General features: G+C 40.2%; 1 protein-coding gene across 1 annotated transcript; it reads left to right on the top strand.

Annotated features, from left to right (window-relative positions):
- Window positions 1-6,383: 6,383 nt before the first annotated feature.
- On the top strand, window positions 6,384-21,735 carry si:ch211-57n23.1. The gene is made up of 3 exons (XM_039736760.1): window positions 6,384-6,415; window positions 13,389-13,873; window positions 20,363-21,735. The coding sequence occupies exons 2-3, from the start codon at window positions 13,395-13,397 to the stop codon at window positions 20,502-20,504; spliced, it is 621 nt and encodes a 206-aa protein (XP_039592694.1). The 5' UTR covers window positions 6,384-6,415; window positions 13,389-13,394; the 3' UTR covers window positions 20,505-21,735.
- The last annotated feature ends 108 nt before the right edge of the window (window positions 21,736-21,843 follow it).

Raw genomic sequence — 21,843 nt, 5'->3', positions numbered from 1 at the left:
TGGGTTCCCCAACGACGACGGTTCTCACGTTGGGACTCTCCCTCCCAAGCCTCCATGACTCCTGCTGCCTTCCACGGAGAGCCATCCTCGATCCTGGTCACACCTGTTCTCTCTCTCTCGCTCGCTCGCTATATCACCCTGCCTGATTGTGAAGACATGAGCGGAGTATGCACACCTGTGCCCCATTAGAAGTGTCAGAGCCACAATGTGAACACGCCATGCGAAAATAATCAGGAGGAGAGGTAGTTTGAGCCAGGCAGTATGGGTGTGAGGATCACTGCTCTAGATCTGGGAACGATCAAGGAGGCGTCCTGCTCCAGGCATATGAGGTATGCCAGGGCTGAAAGGAGGAAGATGGGAGAACAACCAACCCTGAGAGCTATGGCCAGTTCTGCTTGGAGGCATCTAAGACGCGGGTCGGATGGTAAGGACCACAGATGCTTGCGTCTCTGTTGGCTGAGTAAGCGAGATGAAAATAGACTGGTGCTGGGCTTGTCTGACAAAATATGAAGGACCCGATGGCTGTTGGTTTCAATCTCATTTTAATCTGGATATTAAACTCACAGACCGTCACTGCTTTTATGGGCTATTTACTTAAAGAAGAGATCACTGCACTTTTGAACACTGTTTTGTTTGGATTGACTTGGTTTTAATAAAAGACTTTGCAGTTACCCCTTTGTATGTGTCAGTGTCCTCATCTGTTATGCTCTTCCCTTGGGTGCATTATCAGTGGTATTGGATTCAAGAGGCTCCATGGAAGGACCTGGTAGCGTTGAGCAGACCTGCACCATCACAGGATAACAATGCCCTAGAGCAGTGAAGGGGACACTGTGCTGTAAAAATGGCACCATCCTTCAGATGAGACATAAAACCGAGGTTCTGACTCTCTGTAGTCATAAAAGATCCCTGGGCATCCTTCATAAAGAGTAGGGTGTATCCTGATGTTCAAGATAAATTGTCGTCCATGGCCTAACCATTCCAGACCCCAAATCATCCCCTGTCACTAATTGGGTATTAAACTCTCACCCCTTCACCACTTAACGGCTAATGTGTGGTATGCATACTCACTCAAAAATGGCTGCCACCACATCATTCAGGTGGGTGCTACACATTGGTGGTGGTTAAAGTAGCACCCCGCTCACTATGAAAAGTGCTTTGAGTAGAGAGAAAAGTGTTATATAAATGTAAAGAATAATTATTAACTAAGAATTCCCCTAATAAACACAAAAAAGGTAAGACCCTTATAGAGGGCATGGAAAGTAACGCCAATGATCCACAGATTTATGCTTTTTGGGCTGGCTCTTTTCTTTCATTCTCCATCACATTTTCTGTCCAGCTGCCCCAGAATCTTACATGGTTATGATATGTGGGTTGCAACTACTCCATGGCATCAGATTGTGTCCTTTGTCTGAGGATCCCTTACTAAATGATGACTTTCCCTTAGACCGCTCCGAATTGCTTGTTGAAAGAGCCAAGTTCAGATCCTTTTGCACACACATGTTTTTCTAATTTGCTTCTGGCCAGGATCTGGATGATGTTTTTTTCCCGTCAGTTTGCTTTGCTGTTGCTTTATTATGGATACAAACAGGCCTGAGATGTGGTAGCAAGTCACTTTTTATGGTGTCACCATCACCCATCTATCCCACTCATCTAGTTCTGGATCAGAGGAGGTGGTGTGTATCCCAACAGCACTCTCTACAGGTTAGGCAGACAGTGTGGCACAGAGGTTAAAGCTTTTGATATCAGACCATGAGGTTTGTGTGTTCAAATCCTGCGTGACCCTAAGCAAGTCAAATCAACTGCCTGTGCTCCAACTGGAAAAAGAAAAAAAAAGGTGTTGGCCAAATAAATAAATGTAAATGTGCCCACACTCACTCAACTTTGCATTGTACTCTGTGGGATTTGAGAATCTAAGAAAACCTGTGCAGCCGTGTGGTTGAGAGATAAATTCAGACAGGATCCTTTTCATTTCTTTTTTGTGAGCTGTTTTTCTCATTTCGATTTTTGCCAAATCCTTCCTTTATAATAGAAACGGGTTGCTGTTGTCTGTTTCATTTTAGTATTTTCTGCAGTACCGGGACAGATTTACAGGACGTCCCAAAGCAGAGGGTCACAGGAGCTCACAGTGGCTGTTGATTTTTGTTGATCCAGTTCCTACCTCCAGTTTATTAATACCAGCATTTGAAGTGGAATGCTGCATTTTATGCGCACAAACCTCTATTTACTAACAGCCCAGAGTTTCTGTAAAAAAACCTAAAAAGAACCTGAACCTGAACGAGTCTGGTAGAGGTTGGGAGCATTTGCTGAGAGCTTGTTGCTGCACCCCACCAAATGTCGAACCAGCTGGACTGGGACCCGAGTGCAGAGTGCTAGGTCGAAAATTACACAAAAAGCATAAATAGCATAATTGTAGCAGGTTGGATAATGGATGGATGGATGAATTTAAATAATGTCATTTTTACATGTTTCCTTTCATGGAGAACTCTTAAGGCTTTTGAATATTTATGTAACAACCTGCAATGTGGACTGACCTGGATACCAGAAGCAGTTAACGACCCTTGAAAGGGCTGTTTATTTAGCTCTTTGTGAAAGACTCTGACTAACTCCTGCTTTTCTTCTGTACTTTCTTCTTCTTAAGGTTACTCCACTGTTGGTCTTTGGAAATGCCCAGTTAGCATAGGGGCTTACACACTGAACCTGTGTCCATTCTTTCCATGGCCTTGTGGTTTAGTGCAGCTCCTTTTATTCTCTCCCAGCACTGCAGACCCTCACTTGCATTTTTTCTCACAGATCTGAGTCTCTTCACTTCTGAACAAATAGAAAAGGATACCACATGTTGTTCAGCACATACCTTATGTACCTGAGGACTGACGTCATCCAGTCCGGTGGCTTTTCCTGTGTGTAGCCTTTCATTTGTCTCCTCACTTATTCATTCTCTACTGATTGTCAGAGTTGTCTTTGGAGTCATGCTTTCTAATACTTCACCAGCTTTCTAATACTTCACGTGAATTCTGTGTTCCAGTACGTGCTTGTGGCTTCTTAAACTGCCCTTTGTACAGCTTTTTTTGTTGATGCTGTTGTCACATTTCATGTACAGACACTAACTTGTAGGACTACTTTCTCAGTTCTTTTTAATTTTCTGTGTCTTATAGTGGATCCAAATTTGAAATCCCACTGCTGTTAACCACCACTAGGCATTTTTTTCCTCTTGGTTTTTTACTATTGCTCAACAGACATAATCTCAACAAGGTTAATTATAGAAGAACTCCACTACATTTAGGTGCATAGGTATTTGGACAGTGACACAGTTTTCATAATTTTGACTCTATACAACACCATGATGGATTTGAAATGAAGAAATAATTTCATGATTGAAGTGTAGGCTTTAAGCATTAATTCAAAGAGTTTAACAGTAATATTGTATGAGACAGTTAGGAGTGGCAGACATTTTTCTGGATAGCCTCCCATTTTCAGGGGGTTCAAAAGTATTTTACTGGCAAGCTATTCCATAGCCAGGTGGTAGCAGGTCCCTCGTTGTTTCATTAACTTTTAAGCAGGTAAAAGGTCTGGAATTGATTTCAAGTGTGGAACTTGCATTTGGAAGCTGTCACTGTGAACTGTCAATATGAGATCCAAAGAGCTGTCCATGCAAATAAAAACAGTCCATCATTAGGCCGAGAAATCAAAACAAACCCTTTAGAGAGATAGCAGAAACACCAGGGGCCTCATGTATAAACGGTGCGTACGCACAAAAATGTTGCGTAAGAGCGTTTCCACGTTCAAATTGCGATGTATAAAACCTAAACTTGGTGTAAAGCCACGGACATTTTCATGGTAGCTCCAACCCTGGTGTATGCAAGTTCTCCGCTCGATTTTGCAAACTGGTGGCACCCAGCGTCAAAGCAGTGCTACTGTTCCTGTGTGGTTATCCTTTCTTTTTTAGATCCACATCCCTGATGCGGCTTTATAAATACACTGAAATTAACCGCATATTGTTTATTAGTTTAATGCATCTGGTTGTAATTAACCTGTAACAATATAATGGTCCACAGAATGGTCAAACTATTCCAAATACCATAGCTGCTTTAGCGTTGTTACTCTCACTGCACCTCGGATCCCACATCGGATCATCTTTTTCCATATTACTCTCACTGCACCACTCGGAGTATTAATATCACTGTATCTGAATGTGAATCACAGCTGTACAGCATCTGATCGGAAAGAGAACTATCGGTATACAGCATCTGGCACCCGCTGCCCCAGCTATGCTGTCTATGCTGCTGAAACAAATTTTTTCAAAGAAGTATCGGGCGTGCTAATTGATAATATTCTTGATATAGTAAATTTGTCATTAGATACGGGGGTCTTCCCAGACTGTCTTAAGACTGCTGTAGTAAAACCCCTACTAAAGAAAAATAATCTTGACCCATCTGCTCTTGAAAATTTTTTAGACCCATCTCAAACCTGCCTTTCTTAAGTAAAGTTCTGGAGAAGGCAGCCATTATGCAGTTAAATGACCACCTCAATAAACATGCTATTCTTGATAAATTTCAGTCAGGTTTTTAAACAAATCACAGCACAGAAACTGCACTCGTTAAAGTAGTAAAAGACTTGTGGGTAAATGCAGACAGAGGCCATTTATCTGTTCTCATCCTCTTAGATCTGAGTGCTGCATTTGACACCATTGATCATAATATTCTTAGAAATCGCCTTAGTCAATGGGTGGGCCTCTCTGGCAGTGTCTTAAATTGGTTTGAATCCTACCTGACAGGGAGAAAATTCTTTGTTAGTTGTGGTAATTACAACTAGAAGACACATGATATCCGATATGGTGTTCCACAAGGCTCTATCCTGGGTCTGCTGTTATTCTCAATCTACATGCTTCCGTTAGGTCAGATTATCTCAGGTTACAACGTGAGCTACCACAGCTATGCTGATGACACACAGCTGTACTTATCAATAGCACCTGATGACCCCGATTCTATTGATTCACTAACACAATGTCTGACTTGTATCTCAGAATGGATGAATAGTAACTTTCTCAAGTTAAATAAAGAGAAAACTGAAATCTTAGTGATTAGCAATAATGGATACAATGAGGCTATTAGAAATAAACTGGATACATTAGGATTAAAAGTCAAGACGGAGGTAAAAAGCTTAGGGGTGATTGTTGACTGTAATCTGAATTTTAAATCGCATATTAATCAGATCACTAGGACAGCATTTCTTCCACTTAAGAAACATAAGTAAAGTTAGACCTCTTATATCACTGAAAGATGCTGAGAAATTAGTTCACACGTTTGTTTTCAGTCGACTAGATTACTGTAATGCACTCCTCTCAGGACTACCCAAAAAGACATAAATCACTTGCAACTAGTGCAGAATGCAGCTGCTAGAATCCTAACTAGGAAAAGAAAATCCGAACACATTTCTCCAGTTTTGATGTCACTACACTGGTTACCTGTGTCATTCAGGATTGACTTTAAAATTCTGCTTATGGTTTATAAAGCCTTAAATAATCTCGCCCCATCTTATATATTGGAACGTCTGACACCTTACACTCCAAATTGTAACCTCAGATCTTCAAATGAGTGTCTCCTTAGAATTCCAAGAGCAAAACTTAAAAGAAGTGGTGAAGCGGCCTTCTGCTGTTATGCACCTAAAATCTGGAATAGCCTGCCAATAGGAATTTGTCAAACTAATACAGTGGAGCACTTCAAAAAACTGCTGAAAACACATTACTTTAACATGGCCTTCTCATAACTTCACTTTAATTTAATCCTGATAATCTGTATGTTCAATTCAATATAATAACTATTCATGGTGCCTCTAAAATCTGTACTAACCCCTACTCTCTCTTCTGTTTCTTTTTCCGGTGTCCTTTTGGTGGTGGCTTGTGCCACTACCATCTACTCAAAGCACCGTGATGTTCCAACAGTGATGGATTAAAAGCCAGAAGTCTGCATGACCATCATCATCAAGTCCTTCCATGAAAACCCTAAATCCAAAGAGGACTGTTTCATTTATGTTAGGTAGAATGCCCAGAGGGGACTGGGTGGTCTCATGGCCAGGAACCCTTGCAGATTTTATTTTTTTCTCCAGCCGTCTGGAGTTTTTTGTTTTTTCTGTCCTCCCTGGCCATCGGACCTTACTCTTATTCTATGTTAACTAATGTTGTCTTATTTTAATTTCTTATTTTGTCTTTTATTTTTCTTCATTATGTAAAGCACTTTGAGCTACTTTTTTGTATGAAAATGTGCTATATAAATAAATGTTGTTGTTGTTGTTGATTCATAACCTTTAGCAAACCAAGAACACTCTCTGGGAGGTGGGCCTAACATTGCCGAAGTCTACAATCAAGAGAAGACTTCATGAAAGTAAAAACAGACGGCTTTCCACAAAGTGCAAACCACTGGTAAATCCCAAGCATAGGATGAACAGATTAGACTTTACCAGAAAAGATTTTCTTAAAAAACAGTGCAGTTATGGAACAGTTTTCTTTGGACAAATGAAATTAAGATCAATATGTACAAGAGTGATGGATGGAGAAGAGTATGGAGAAGAGAAGGAACATCTCATGATCTGTAGCATACCACATCATCTATTGGCGCTTTTCCACTGCATAGTACGGCACAGCACAGTTCAGTACAGCTCACCTTGGTTCGGCTCAGTTCGGCTCGGTTTGCGTTTCGACTGCAGTTTAGTACCGCTTTAGAGTGGGCGGGATTATTCACGTGTCGTTATAGTTGCGCCGCCTCTACTGCTCGCTCTTCATTTTTTTTAACTTGTCCCTACATGTTTGTAAGTCCGATGGTAGCCATGTGCGCCCAAGAGCTTAGCGACCTCCTGAAAAACGTTTTCATTCCGCGTCGCCCCATCCAGCTCTCGCTGGATCCGCTCCTCGGCTACCAACGAGAGGAACGTCTGTACTTCCTCAATAGACCACGAAACAGACATTTTTGGTTAAAACAAAATGGTGTGTCCGAACCTTCGCTGGCTGTGCTAAAAATCTAGCGGGTCTGTTGTGTCTCGTGTCGCATGTTCAGTGACGCAGTAATGACGAGTTTCTCCGGCCAATCAGTGACCAGCAGAGTTTACACGTCACGTTTTGGTAACAGTTCGGAGCGCTTGGAACCTCAGCTGAGGTGGTAATAAAAAAAGGACCAGGTACCAGGTACTGTTCCCAGTGGAAAACCCCCCAAAAGTGAGCTGAACTGAACCGTGTCGTGTCGTACTATGCAGTGGAAAAGCGCTTTTAGAAACACGGTGGAGATTTATGGCCTAGGCATGTGTGACTGCCATTAGAAGTGGGTCATTGGTGTTTATTGATGATATGACTGCTGACAAAAGTGAAAATTTCTGATACTTTCAGGGCTATACTGTCTGCTCAGCTTCAGCCAAATGCTGCGAAACTGATAGAACGAGGCTTCACAGTATATATGGACATTGAGCCGAAACATACTGTGACAGCAAACCAGGTGTGTTTCAAGGCAAAGAAGTGGAGTCATTTTCAATGACAGCACCTGAAGACAGCTGCAGTAAAGGCCTGGCAAAATATCACTAGAGTAGAAACCCAGCACTTGGAGATGGCCATGGGTTCAGACGTCAGGCAGTCATTGACTGCAAAGGATTTTCAATCAAGTATTGAAAATGATTGTTATATTCATGATTTCTGAGCCCCAGAAAATAGGGGGGCCCATGTATAAAAATGGCTATCCTTTTTAAATGGATCATACAATGTTTTTGTTAAATTAAATCTGCAAGTCTACTCTTCAATCACATCTTGATTGCTTCATTTCAAATCCATTGTGGTGGCACACAGGGCCAGAAATTATGAAAATTGCATCACTGTCCAAATATTTATAGACCTAACTGTATGAAGAAGTTCAGTGTTTTGCTGGTCTGCTGGCCTGGCACGTCTGTGGAAGTCACCAATCACTTGAATTTGACATTTTCAGTCTTTTGCAGCATTGGCCCCCTTTGTAGATGAGAGAGGTTAATGTGAGTTTAGTTTCTATTGGGTTTTGGTTGTTCTTGGACTTTCATCAAAGCTTTCCTTACAAGACAGTCATTTACATCCAACCTCTAACATTATGAGGCAGTAGCTGCATGCACATGCATGCAGTTTTCATTCTTTTAATAACAGAGTACAAGGATCTGCTTCTCTTAGAAATTGTAACAGTGACAGATATTTTGCTTTGAAGCTTAGGGGGCTTTGCTTGTTTTCATAAAAAACAAAGGAAGGACTCCCACTGAACTAATGGAGGATTGTTTTACCCTCAATGGGGGATTTTATGTGCATTCTTTGCTGAATGTGACATACAACTTGGTGAGGACCTTCAAACCCCCCATTATATACATGACCACTAAAATGCTTGGACTCTACAAATATGCCATCTCAAGACTTCAGCCCCAGGACACCAGCAGGACAGGCTCAGGTTCCTTCTTAGCATTTGACTATCAGAACGAGTGTGCTTTCATAGATCTTCAGGTCAAATTCCATTACAAGGAACTCAGTTTTAACAAAATCCTTATTTTAATATTTTCTGTTTTTGGTCCTGATCAAAGGCCAAATACCTATAGAACTAATGTTAAAAAACCTTATTACAGTGAAGTCAATTGTGTCTGAAAAATTCATTACAACAGAGTCATTTTCCATGAAAGAAGCAGCAAAACAAAAACATTTCTTCTGGCCTTGGCTCAAAAATTATGATTCAGGAGCTTGCCAATTGGACAGCACATTTATGTCACTTCATTCGTCACACTCTTGCAATGGAGTGGAGCTCGGAAAGGGAATTGCAGAAGACCGGACACATTGTGGGCGGATCCAGATAACTGTCAGTCATCTTCAACTTCAGCTGTACCTGCAGAGCTCTGGAGGTCCATAGCTAGACTCTATCAGTGAATCAAGAGTGACCGTCACTGTGGGGATTGAAGGAGGACTGGAGCTGTCAGAGTGTTATTCACATCGGTCAATTAGGCGTGAATGTCAGAGCGGGTGGTGGTTGTCCATGGCCCACTTACAATGGTGTCGCTTTGAATGAGGTGCAGTTAGAGGTGGGGTTCTGCCATGACTCACAAGTTGATTAATGCTGTATTAGGCAACATAGGCAGTTAATGAAAGTTAAGGGGCATGCTCTGGACCCCAAGAGCCATCGTTTATGTAACTTATTGCTCTAGACAGTTTGTGTAATGTGCTCAAGGGTCGCCATTTTTTTTTGTAACTAAAGGGGAGTGTATTATAGACAGTGGGGGAGAACCTCCAACTCACCAACCTCCCCCCAACTTTGAAGTCTAATAATACTGACTGCTGCACACTATGAACAACGAGGGGAACAAACCCAAAGGCTCCATATGGGTTTCAACTGGCAACTGACAGCTGCAATTTACATAACAGAAAAGGTGGAAACTTCTCAATGCCACCGATGGTAGCAAAAAGAAAAAAGAGGTTACAATCGAGTTTCACATTCCGCTGTCAGCTTTGTCAACTATGCATGCTGAAAGATCATGCTATGTGCAAATTCTATTTTAATGAAATTTCCATTGTGACAAATTGTTTTTTCAGTCTTGAGCACTTTGCTCTAATGGAATTTCAACTGTATACCCATGCATGTCCACCAAAAGGATGTGCACAAGGCGAGTTTAAAAATGCACTCCAGGAACACTGGTGTGCTCTTGGCAGCCCCGTACATGGCCTATGCCACAGGTTAGCTCTGGTCATATTTTTCTTTCACATCTATTTAAAATATTGAATTTTTAAATTTAAAGAATCAAAATCCTCCTTTGTACAACATAGTCTAATCAAATACGAGTATTATCAAGTTGCTCAGATTCAGCCAGATAGATAGATAGATAGATAGATCTTTATCTGTACCCAGGTGGAAATTTGGCTTTTTGCTTTTACAGAAGTTCTTTAAATACTAAATAAGTTCAGACACAAAACTTTATCTGTCTGAAACTAGAGAAAATCCAAGCAAAATGACACATTTTACTGGCTAACTAAAAAGATTACAATATGCAAGCTTTCGAGGCAAATCAGGCCCCTTCTTCAGGCAAGATGTAATACAGAAACTGGAGTTCCCTGTGTTTATATACACTCTAGGACAAGAAACAACATCGGTAAATCTTTAAATGAGAAATCTTAAATGTAAAAAATTAATCGATTCATTCAGGCTGGGGTTAATTTAACAAGAGAGAGAAGAACAATGTATTGGTCAAGATCCTTGGATAAGATAACTGTCCAACAAAGTCCTTTGAAGTTTGTGATGAGTTTTTCAAAACAATGTGGCTCTGTTGACAGGTTATCTGTGTCATTCTGAGAGATGCAAACAGTCCTCATACCTGGCTATAAAACTCTTGTCTCTATTCAAGCCATGTTGTAATGTATTAAATTTTAGCATGAGTTTAACTTCCTATTCTTTTCTCTCTTGCTGTGTTTTGAAGTTGCCCATAAGCCCTGTGACTTTAAAGTCCTTCTCACAGTGTCCATGGCTGTTGAAGTGGGCCGCTACAGGAACATCTGTGTTGCCACGTTTAATGTGGAATCTGTGCAAATTCATTCTCTGGCAGAGTGTTTGTCCAGTTTCTCCCACATAGAGTGCAGTGTCAGGACATTTCATGCAGAGAATTAGGTAGACCACATTAGATGATCTGCAGGAAAAACAAAGACAACAAGAACCGCATCCCCCTTGTTAGTTTATTCAAAATTGGTCGAACAATTCTGACATGTAAAATTTTAATGGGCGAAAAGAAAGGTAATGTAGTACATCTTCCTCGGATAACATTAGACACCAAAGGAGATCTTGATATGCCATTCATATTAAAACATTTACACTTTCCTGTTAGAATAGCTTTTGCTATGACAATTAACAAATCACAGGGACAAACATTCGAAAAAGTCGGTTTATTTATTAGAGAGAAAGAACCAATATTCACTCACAGGCAGTTATATGTTGCGTTGTCACGATGTTAAGTCCAAACATGGAATCAAAATTCAATGTGATATTGACAAAAAGTTAATTCAAAAAATTGTTTTTACTGAAGTCTTACAGTAAAAGTGTAAGTTTAAAAAGTATTTGCTGTTAATTTCAAAGCCAAACAGAATGAAAACGTATAATGCAACGAATGCCTCTAACGCAACATGAAACAATTTTCTTTCAATTTATTACGTTTTACTATTTTTACTATGGTTAATTACTCTCTGTAATGTAAAATAGTTAGATCTATTATGCATATGTAACAATTCCCATAAAAATAATAATCTGTTTAACTTGTACATCCGCTTCCCCATACATGAGCGGCAGATCCAGGAAGCGGCTAGCGCATAGCACCCGCCCAGGGGTTGGTGAGTGAAGTGAGCAGGGGAAGAGCCCGCTAGTCTTATAAACTGCACTTTAATTTGAACACGGTTTGACTCTGTGATTTGATTGTCTTTAATAAAAGCACTAGACACTTTTACACCTTGTGTCGATGTGGATTCACTGCATGCTCCCATCTCGCTTCTGGGAGCCCATAACCCGACACTGTTGGTAATGTTACCAGTGAGCACGGCAGTGAGGCACAACAAATAGAGCAAGGGGATGGTGCAAAATGTGCAAAAGTGCTTTTATTAAAATCAACAAAAACAAAAACAAGTGTTCAAACAAAGTGCAGTGCTTCAAATCATCCATCCATCCATCCATTTTCCAACCCGCTGAATCCGAACACAGGATCACGGGGGTCTGCTGGAACCAATCCCAGCCAACACAGGGCACAAAGCAGGAACCAATCCTGGGCAGGGTGCCAACCCACCGCAGGACACACACAAACACACCCACACACCAAGCACACACTAGGGCCAATTTAGAATCGCTAGTCCACCTAACCTGCATGTCTTTGGACTGTGGGAGGAAACCGGAGGGCCCGGAGGAAACCCACGTGGGGAGAACATGCAAATCATTAAATAAATAATCCATAAAAACAGTTGTGAAGTGGAGGTTAAAATCCAATAAAAAAAAAACAATCCTTTAAAATGAGGTTAAAACAACGCTGGAAGCAGTCCTTTAAAATAAAGCCGGTGTCTTCTTTTATCTGGCGGCTCCCCTGTTCTCCCATCAGGTTTCTCAACAGGGGAGTCGCCCTTCCTGCAGCTGACCTTACTACTGTCCGGTTGCCTTCCATTCCCTGGTTATGTACAGCTACCTTACCGGACCGAGATTTGGGTTCCTCAACGGCCAGTTCGCTCACGCTGAGGCTCACCTTCCCAAGACTCTACAACTCCCGCTGCCATCTCGGCCTTACGCGGCCAGCTGTCTTTCATCCCCGGTTATTCCAGCTCCTTGTTTGCTCAGCTGGAGCGACCACTTCCTTCTGCCCCACCGAGTGTCGGCCAAACACCACTGCTAGGGCTCACTGTCCAGCTGCCTGCCTGCCTGCGAGCACACGCTCGCTCTTGCTCTCTCACACCTGTTCTCTCTCCATACTACTTCCTGCTTTCCTGCAACGTCCGTCTTTTTTTCTTTTATTTTTCACTTAGCCACCTCGTGCTTCTATTTATGAAGAGGACGTGGCAGATGTGGCAAATCAGCACCCCCAAGCACAATCACGGATGCGGACGATTTCTCACTTGTGCACTTAGGTGAGAAACACCCAGATCACGAATCATCCCGGGAACAGCTTCAGCTACACTACCATGCCCCCTCACTAAGCTGCGAGTGCGGCAATTATTTATTTTAAAACTGACCTCTTGACGTGAGCTGTGGACCCGCTATACCACACACCTGCCCCTTGATGTAAGTATGTGTCCTCCTTTGCCCAGCTCATCTCGGTTCATGACTATCGATGGTTCAGGTTCAAATGGCTCCTGGACCATCACATTGACTTCCCCTCGAATAATTACACCGGTATAGGTCTGCAAGTAAGCTATCAAGTAAATGCCGACAAGACTGTAACACTGACTAGTTCAAATAACTCAGGTAAGATTAAACAAATGTCCCATCACTCTATGATGAAGCTTATATAATGTATGCAGTGTACACTAAATAATGTTATTGATTTCACGTTACAACAGTAGTTTATTATATGGAAAAAATACATTTGTCAAACCCCTGCATGACATGTCGTTATGCGATGTATATCAGCAAACCACCACTTAAGAAATAACACAAGTAAAGTTTTGTCTTTGTCTTCCATTGCTTTTAGCATCTACTAAATAAATAAATGTAAATGTTTATATGTCTTGTAATGATTAATTTGTGATATTTCCTTTATAAAATGGGTTCTTTACTTAACAAATGTCCATTTTTAATAATCACATTAACTTCCATTACAGCATGTATCCTTAACAGTTAATGCGGTTTTATTTTGATGCTTTTTTTCTGACTAACTGGTACTCCATTGTTTCCTTTCAGGCAAACATGACCCAAGGCTCGTGGCTCGTGTATTGTCTTTTGTTGATGACACACAAGGTGGCTGTTTCTGAGGTGCTGTACAGCATTGCGGACATGGACTGGGACTGGGGCTCTGGCCTGCGTGAGCTGCTTAACAATTTTCCTGCAGATAGCCCCTTTGTTTCAGCAGGGTCTCAAGTCAACTGCTCACAACGCTTTTGGCTTCCTTCATCTTCACCAATCTGCTGGGAGAACATAGCAGGGCCAGAAGACTTTGAGAAGTCCCGGCTAATGGTTTTGCAAAACCGCGCAGCACTGAGAGCTTTGTTGGTAGCGAGTGGCCTTGGAGAAGAAGATACATCTTATGAACGGGTTGCCAAACTGGAGATCCAGGGTGTCCGGGCAGATCACCTTAAAATCATGGAGATGGCTGAGACAATGCAGCAGGTGTTTCAGGGTTTGGAAAAGCAGCAGATGGAAAGCAAAGAGCTGTGGGCCATTGGAAGGTAAGTGTTCTTAATAACAAGGGGGAAACAATTTGTAGCCACCACTGAATCAAATGGATTTCTGTTTAAAGATCTGCTTACTCGTTTATGATAGATATTGAATACATTTTTAAAGTTGTTTATTTAGTTGTTTTTGTTCCATCAATCCATCTTTCTTTTGAAATGCACCTTGTCCTGTTTCGTTTCACAGAGGCTGGATCTTTCCCTAGCAATAATAAAAGCAAAGAAGGAGTCAACTCTGCATGAGATAACGGATCATTAGTAGTTAAGGGCAATTAGTGTATTTTTCTTCATTGTTCAGGGTTTATATTTAGTCATGTTTAAAAGCATGAAATCTACCTTCTCAGTCGAATCCAATAACAAAAAGAAAGGAAATAAAAGAAACAAACACAATCAAAACAGGTTAAAAACCTAAAGAAATTCAAATCATCATTTGAAAAGCAGATTATTTGCCAAATACTTCTAGCAGTTTGATAGTGTGTTGTCATTGAATGAGGGAACATACAAGTCCAAAAAAGAAATGTTGAGGTGCCAGCTGGGTTGCTCCTTTAAGTATTGGTGCTCACAAGTGAAAATAAACGTGTGCATAATGATACCAACAATAACAAAATGAACAATAAGAAGGCTGCAGAGCCTCAGAAACAACATAGGGTTGCTCTACAGAGCAGTCAGGTTAGGTAGGAGCTCTGTCCGGTGGTCTGCTCTTTCCCAACTGCGACGCCACTTTCCAGCATCTCGGTTTTCTAGTCCTTGGACAACAAAGGGTCAAGTCAGTTGCCCTCATTAGACATCTTTCTGGAGCTGTGGGTGGAAAAAGAGACAATACTGTCAACAACAGTGACCCCTTGCGTCCCAGAATGACAAGCCCTGAAGGTGACACCCTGACGCGAATGCGTGACAATGTATTTTCCTAATTTGAAACCTCTATACTTCTAGATTTTCTTATTTTCTCTGGTATTCCTTATTAAAAGACATGACCATAGTCTGTCTGTCTATCTATCTATCTATCTATCTATCTATCTATCTATCTATCTATCTATCTATCTATCTATCTATCTATCTATCTATTATATAGTGCCTTTCAGACATCTATCTATCTATCTATCTATCTATCTATCTATCTATCTATCTATCTATCTATCTATCTATCTATCTATTATATAGTGCCTTTCAAACATCTATCTATCTATCTATCTATCTATCTATCTATCTATCTATCTAAGAAAGGAATTCCAGGAGCGATGTGTGTGTGTTTTCAAGCGATTATCCTCCCTGATTTACAGAACTTAAGTTCTGCATGTAATTGGTGTCTGTCATCAGTTGAGATAATTTCCATTTTTCTAACATTGCTCTCTGACACACAAATTCCAGGTCACCTGCGTCAGCCCCAAATGCTTTATCTGCATAGATAGACAGATGGATGTTTGGTTCTCTGCTTTTTAAAATTTTGGTCTCTTTGACTAGTAAACCAGGCAATAAAGTTGAAAATGATGATAGACTGCGATAAAAGCACAACATGAAGTCCTTGTCCACTTTAAATAGTCTGAGTTTACAGAGGTGAAATAAGCGCTAAGTGCATTTAGAATACATGTTTTGTTTGTATTTATATTTTAATTAAGATTATTATTTAGGTGAGTTTGTAAGTATTTATATTCAGTCACTATGTTTACCTCCTCTACCAGACAAATGATGGTTGAACATGAAGCTTTCTGCCTCTTAAAGTTAAAACATAATTTGTTCACTAAAATTTTAAAATATTAGTTGTTAGCTTTGTATAAATAAAACAAATATTTATAATTAGCAAAGCATTCAACAAATGCACATAATCTATTCCAGAATTGTGTTCAACAGGAGTTAGATGGGGTAGGGTGAACATGCCAAACAACCAGGGAGCAGGAGTGACCAAAGGGCTTTGAGAGATTGTCCTACTGATCTCTGAAAGAGATGGTGGTGGCCTAATGGAGCTGGACTTGGATGTCCCAGCAGTGATTGGCTGAGGTGGCTGAGATACAAGCCATTTTAATGGTTGACCATGCATGCCATTGTCTCAGCCCTTTGCTGCAGAGACCTGATGAGAAACAGAGAGAGGAAAGGCTGAACTGTAACCCAGTGTTATTTCTCCGGGTTTACCCTTATTGGAATTTATTTATCTATTTGTTGACTGATTTTACTCCCACAAAGAGCATTGGATTTTATTGGTTATTTATTTATTTAAAGAAGGAAATTGTTTGTTTATTTATTTATTGGACACTGGATTGTGAATTAAAGCACGCAGAGCACATTACACCTGCATTGTGAGGGAGTGTCATTTAAGGCACTATGGCCATGTGGCACGATTCCCAGAGGATGATCCAGCTCACAGATCTGTCCACCTATAGTATCTTATGTACAAACCTGCCTTCAAAATCTCCACCACTCACTTCAACAGGTATGTAATATACACGTCAACCTTGTGAAGCCACCAGACCTTCATACTTGTCTCTCTTCCACTCGATGGACTTCTCTTTGTGGCCCTACCAAGCAGCAGTTAGCTCAAGCAAAAGAACTTACAGGACACTATCCCAAAATGTGTACATGTTGCAATGCTATCTGGAAATAGGTCAATCTTCAGTTGCTAGTTTGTAATTGTTAGAAGACATGTTCAATGATGCCTCTTTAAGGGACGTGGCTTCATCCATGCCTTGATGAATACAGTTGACTACTTTGCAGAAAGCAGATGCGTGTTGTGGGGGATGCCTTTATCGACAGTGGCAGTGGTAACTTTTTTAGAACATTAAAACACTCTAGACGAGAACAGGCCATTCAGCCCAACACCGCTTGCCAGTCCTGTCCACTTAATTCTTCCAAAATAACATCAAGTCTAGTTTTGAAAGTCCTTAAAGTCCTGCTGTCTACTACACCACTTGGTAGCTTGGTAGCAAAGAAAACCTTCCCAATGTTTGCGTGAAATTTACCCTTAACAAGTTTCCAACTGTCTCTCCGTGTTCTTGATGAACTGATTTTAAAGTCAGAGTCTCGTTCCACTGGACTAATTCCCTTCACAATTTTAAACAATTCAGTCACGTTTCCTCTTAATCTCCTTTTGCTTAAACTGAAAAGGCTCAGCTCTTTTAATTCTTTCCTCATAGCTCATATCCTATAGCCCTGAAATCAGCCTAGTCACTCTTCTTTTCACCTTTTCTAGAGCCGCAATGTCCTTTTTTGTAGCCTAGAGACCAAAACTGCACAAAGGACTCAAGATGAGGCCTCACCAGTGAGTTATGAAGCTTCAGCATAACCTCCTCGGACTTGTACTCCACACATCAAGGCACTATATAACCTTACTGTACTTGTCGCCAATAATTGCACTATTCTTCCAGGACTTTCAAAACAACTTATGAAAATCTACACTAGAGTAATTTTTTGGGACATTAACAGTAAAATAAATACAGTTGGAATATTGTAATTCTTACGTTCAAAAATCATCAGTTTAAACAGATTTTAGTTCCACATTAATTGGCCTGAACTGTGTCTTTTCCTAAAATTCTGAAAACTGTTCCATTATGCACATTTCAACCATTCCCAAGGGAATAATTTAAGTAAGTGAGTAAGTAATAAATGTTCTTTTCTTCCCAACAGCCTTCTTAAAAGCATATTTTTGTTTGAGAATTTCTTCTGAAGCCAGCTGATAAGACTCACTTTACTTAATCCGCCCTTACTTTTGGCAGAACTCTTTTACTGTGTGGGTGTTTATGCTTCTGGAAAAATATGTAAATGAATTAAAACGGTTCACTGCCATTTACAGCCTTACTTTTAAAGTGTGCGATGAATGGTGTCCTAGTCTGTGGTAGTCCACTTTGTGTCCAACGTTGCTGCATTCCTTCCTTAAGAAATTGCAAAGAAGGAAGTTTGTGTATACAATTTCTTAGCAATCTCACGTCCTAGTCGTACTTGCATCCGATTCTAACTGGTGCAACTTTGGATTAGCTCTGATAGTTTCACTTTGTGCTTCTGAGGTGTTTCATTGTGGTTTTGGATTGTCTTGTTGTAGAAGCCATCCTTTTTTCAGCTTCAGTTTCCTGACTGACAGTCTGACAGTCTCCTCGAGGATTTGTTGTGAGTGGAATCCATTCTTCCCTGTACTCACACAGTGTCATCTGTGCCACCGATTGCCGCAGAGCTCCAAAATGTAATAGTTCCACCTCGTCCTTAACAGCTGGCAAGGTGATTTTTTTATTCCAAACCTGCTTCTTTTTCTCCTAAAAACCATTTGTGGTTTGGCCAAAATGTTTGGTTTTTATCTCCATCTGCCCATAGCACTTGGTTCCAAAATGCCTTTGGACATGTTGTTTTGTACACTTAAAATATTGTTGTTTGTGTTGAGACCACTGGTAAGGCTTACTTCATATGGCTCTCCTAATAAAGCAGTGTCTGTTGCTTCCCTGGTGAACCATTGACATCTCTTATTGCCAGGAGACACGGTACGATCTGCCCAAGAGGTAGAACTCAAACCACCTGAGGGCAGTCCCAGCGATGCCCCAGTCAGAGAAGGTGGCAAAGAGGATCTGCTGGTTGAATGTGTCAAAGGCCGATGAGAGATCTAGCACGATGAAGGCAAATCACACATTGGCAGCCTAGCCAGCCATAACACGTTGACAACAGTGAGGGTAGCCATCTGAGTGGAATGGTCACTCTTGCGGCCTGACTGATTAGGATCAAAAATTCTGTTCTGTAGAAGAAACAAAGAGACTTGGTCAGAGACAGCAGGTTCCAGTGCTTTGGATAGAAAGACGAGGAGCCCACTAAACAGTAAATGGCAACTATTGACTATCAATGCCCCAGATATAGGAAGGTGAACTTGGCTGCTGGTCTGGAGCATCACAACCACTAGATGTAACTTGTACCGTTATAGCTTACAGGAAAGCAAACATGCTCACAACCACATTGCTGTCTTCCATGGAGAGCACCAAAAGATTTTTTTTTAATCTTTTTTTACCTTTGTACCACTTAGTTCTGCACTAAAAGACGAAAAAAAGGTTTTACAGTGGAGGCAAGGGCTGCCCACACAATGGGCTTGCTTGTTGAAATGTTTAACACACCTCATGTAGTTCAAAGAGCATTTGATTTTGTTGTTTCTATTATATATATTTTTTTCCACTCTGTACAATGTATTGTTTAACTCTCCACATGTTTTATATCGACAGCCTCATATTAAATGATCTGTCATATCGTTACACCCCTACTGCTTTCATCTTAGAAAAGTTTGTGTCATTAGACTTTAAAAATCTGAAAATCAGCTTTGTAGGCAAGGTATGTTTTAACCCACAAATACTATAGAATAAGCTGAAAACAAATCACCTAGTGCATAATAACAGTTAGAAAAAATAAATGAATAGTCTTTCCTGTACCAAGTAAGCCTTGCATTCCTAATAGATGAAGTAAAGTGGATAAGCCGCTCCGTCCAACATTGTGCAGACCAACTGAATTCCATCCAGATCACAACTAAATAACTTCATATGTTGCTGCAAACCTTGTGTACATCTGGTTTATCTGGCTTAAAAACAAAATCTATCAGGCACTTGCCAGCATTGGCTTCCAGCAGGGATCAGTCTGTACCTTTAATGAAGGCAGCAGACTTGTTAATGTTTCATTGGACAGGAGATGTTGTTAAAAATATCAATGAAAATTTCAGTGGGCAGCAAAGTAGTGCTGCTGGGAACTCGGTTTCATCTTCCAGCTCAGTATAAACTTTGCACTTTCATCTTTTGTCCAGATTTTCTTGTTTGCTCTCACAGTCTAATCTCGGGCATTTGAGGTAACTGGTGAGTCTAAATTGCCTCAAAGTAATTGTGTGGCTGTGGGATGGACTGGCATCCTCCTCAGGTTTGGTTCATGTCTAATGTCCACCCTGGCCATCGGACCTTACTTATTCTATGTTAATTAATGGTGACTTATTTTTATTTTTTACTGTGTCTTCTATTTTTCTATTCTCCATTTTGTAAAGCACTTTGAGCTACATTTTTTTGTATGAAAATGTGCTATAGAAATAAATGTTGTTGTTGTTGTTGTTAATGTCACTGTAATGGAAATGATGGATAGAAGACCAGCCTTGTATTACATAACACATTTTAACATTATCAAACCTGCTTTTTTAATTTTAAAGCAATGGGAGCCTGGAGTCTACAGCACTGGGTGCAAGGCAGCAGTTATCCATAGATGGGGTGCTAATTCATCAACGGATATTCTCTCTGTCTCACACACACACATGCACAGTCACGCGGGAGACTAATTTAGAATTTTTAGTCAACCTAGACTGCACATTTCGAGGATTCCGGTGGGGGAAACCCATGTAGAAAATTGCAAATTTGTAAGTACCATATGGACAGCCACCTTGTGAAGGATGCTGGGTCTGTGAGGTAACTGCTCCAGGGTTTACTCTTCTGAGAAAAAAAGAATACAGATTTAATTTATTATTATAATTGATTTATATGTTTTCTTCTCTTATGCTAGCTTGAAGGACCAGATCACTACAACTAAGCACTCTATAGAAGGAAGAGACCATCTTGCAGCTTCACTGGAAAGAAAATTAGCCGAGCTGGAGGGATCTTTACGTACACTGCAGCTAAGACTGGCTAAAATATTAACTGGGTGACTGCATACAAAAGACGAGACCCTGTACTTTATTGCTTTTTTTTTTTTTGAAGACTGGACTTTTAATTTTGGTGTTGAAACTTCATAAGCATATATATATTGTGCAATTGTTCAGCATGAAAGATGACATATTTAGCTTTTTTTCCTGTCACATGGTTTTACCTTTTTGTAAAAAAATATTTTTAGTATTTGCACCCTTGTCATTTTCTGTGTATCTGTGCTACTCATGTCCTTTATTATATAATTACTTTATGCTTAAATTGCTCTGTTGTTGAAGATGTTAATGTTTGCTCTTCAATCTTTTTTAAGCATGTCATTCTAACCGATATATTACTCAAACACTTTCATTTACTTTTCAGTGCAAAATTTCACCTATAACATACAAACTTTTTTTTGTTCTCTTTTGTAAGAGGAATTTGAAGCACATTACAAAAATGTTCAAGTAAAGGCAGATTGAAAGGTTATGTGGTGTCCTTTATCCATATATCTTTGAAAATGGGAAGTGTTTATATAGCTGATTTTTATTATAAGTAACTGCAGATACCAAATTCATGTCTTTCTTATAATATTTGCTGTAATATTTTACATCATGCATTTATGAATACTTACTTTCATGCATGTCAACTATAAAATGAACAGAAAAAAGGTAATAAAAAACGGGAAGAAAAAAGATGAAAGTAGGAGATATGCAGTTGCCTAACAATGTTCTTACTCCAGTAGACCCCCAGTGACCCTGTTCAGGACTAAGCGGGTTAGAAAATAACTGACTGACCATTTATAATAAACTATGGGGGCTCAGTGTTAGGGAGTATGGGGCTGAATCTTGCAAACTGCTCCTAGACTGGTGCTAAATACAGGCAGTCAAAAAGAGAATGGAAACCATTTATGAGTGCTGTGTATTTAGGCAAACCGATCAGAAATCAACTTTTATAACTAAACATTGGGAACGTTACTGTGAGACTGGCATGTATGTTTCTTCAATGCACAAGCAGATTGCAGAGCAAATCTCTACTAGTTGTCTTTTCCACTGAAAATGTACCCCCTTTTGTTATTTAAGCATTTCTTTAAAGGGCTACCATTGGTGTTTATAGTGCAGTAGTGTCAGTGGTAGGATCAGACTATAAACTTCCTCAAATGCTAACTCAGTGTTGGTTTAGTATTCCTTATGCATCTTTTTGCTTCAAACTAATCTAAAGTGGTAACAGATTTGTTCAAATACATCTAATATGCCTCATTATTGTCTGTATCTACACTTCACTTACCCTTGACTTAAAATCCATGGCATTTTTGATCCTGTCTACATGTGTAGACATCGAAAAAATAATGAAATATACAAGTAA

The sequence above is a fragment of the Polypterus senegalus genome, chromosome 15 (assembly GCF_016835505.1).
Source record: "Polypterus senegalus isolate Bchr_013 chromosome 15, ASM1683550v1, whole genome shotgun sequence".
Taxonomy (NCBI): domain Eukaryota; kingdom Metazoa; phylum Chordata; class Cladistia; order Polypteriformes; family Polypteridae; genus Polypterus; species Polypterus senegalus.
This window is presented reverse-complemented; position numbering and strand designations above follow the sequence as displayed.

Excerpts from the sequence above, each read along its gene's own strand:
- si:ch211-57n23.1 (XM_039736760.1), top strand. The coding sequence starts at position 13,395 with ATGACCCAAGGCTCGTGGCTCGTGTATTGTCTTTTGTTGATGACACAC. Across the intron at positions 13,874-20,362 it reads GAGCTGTGGGCCATTGGAAG|CTTGAAGGACCAGATCACTA; the intron begins GTAAGTGTTCTT and ends CTCTTATGCTAG.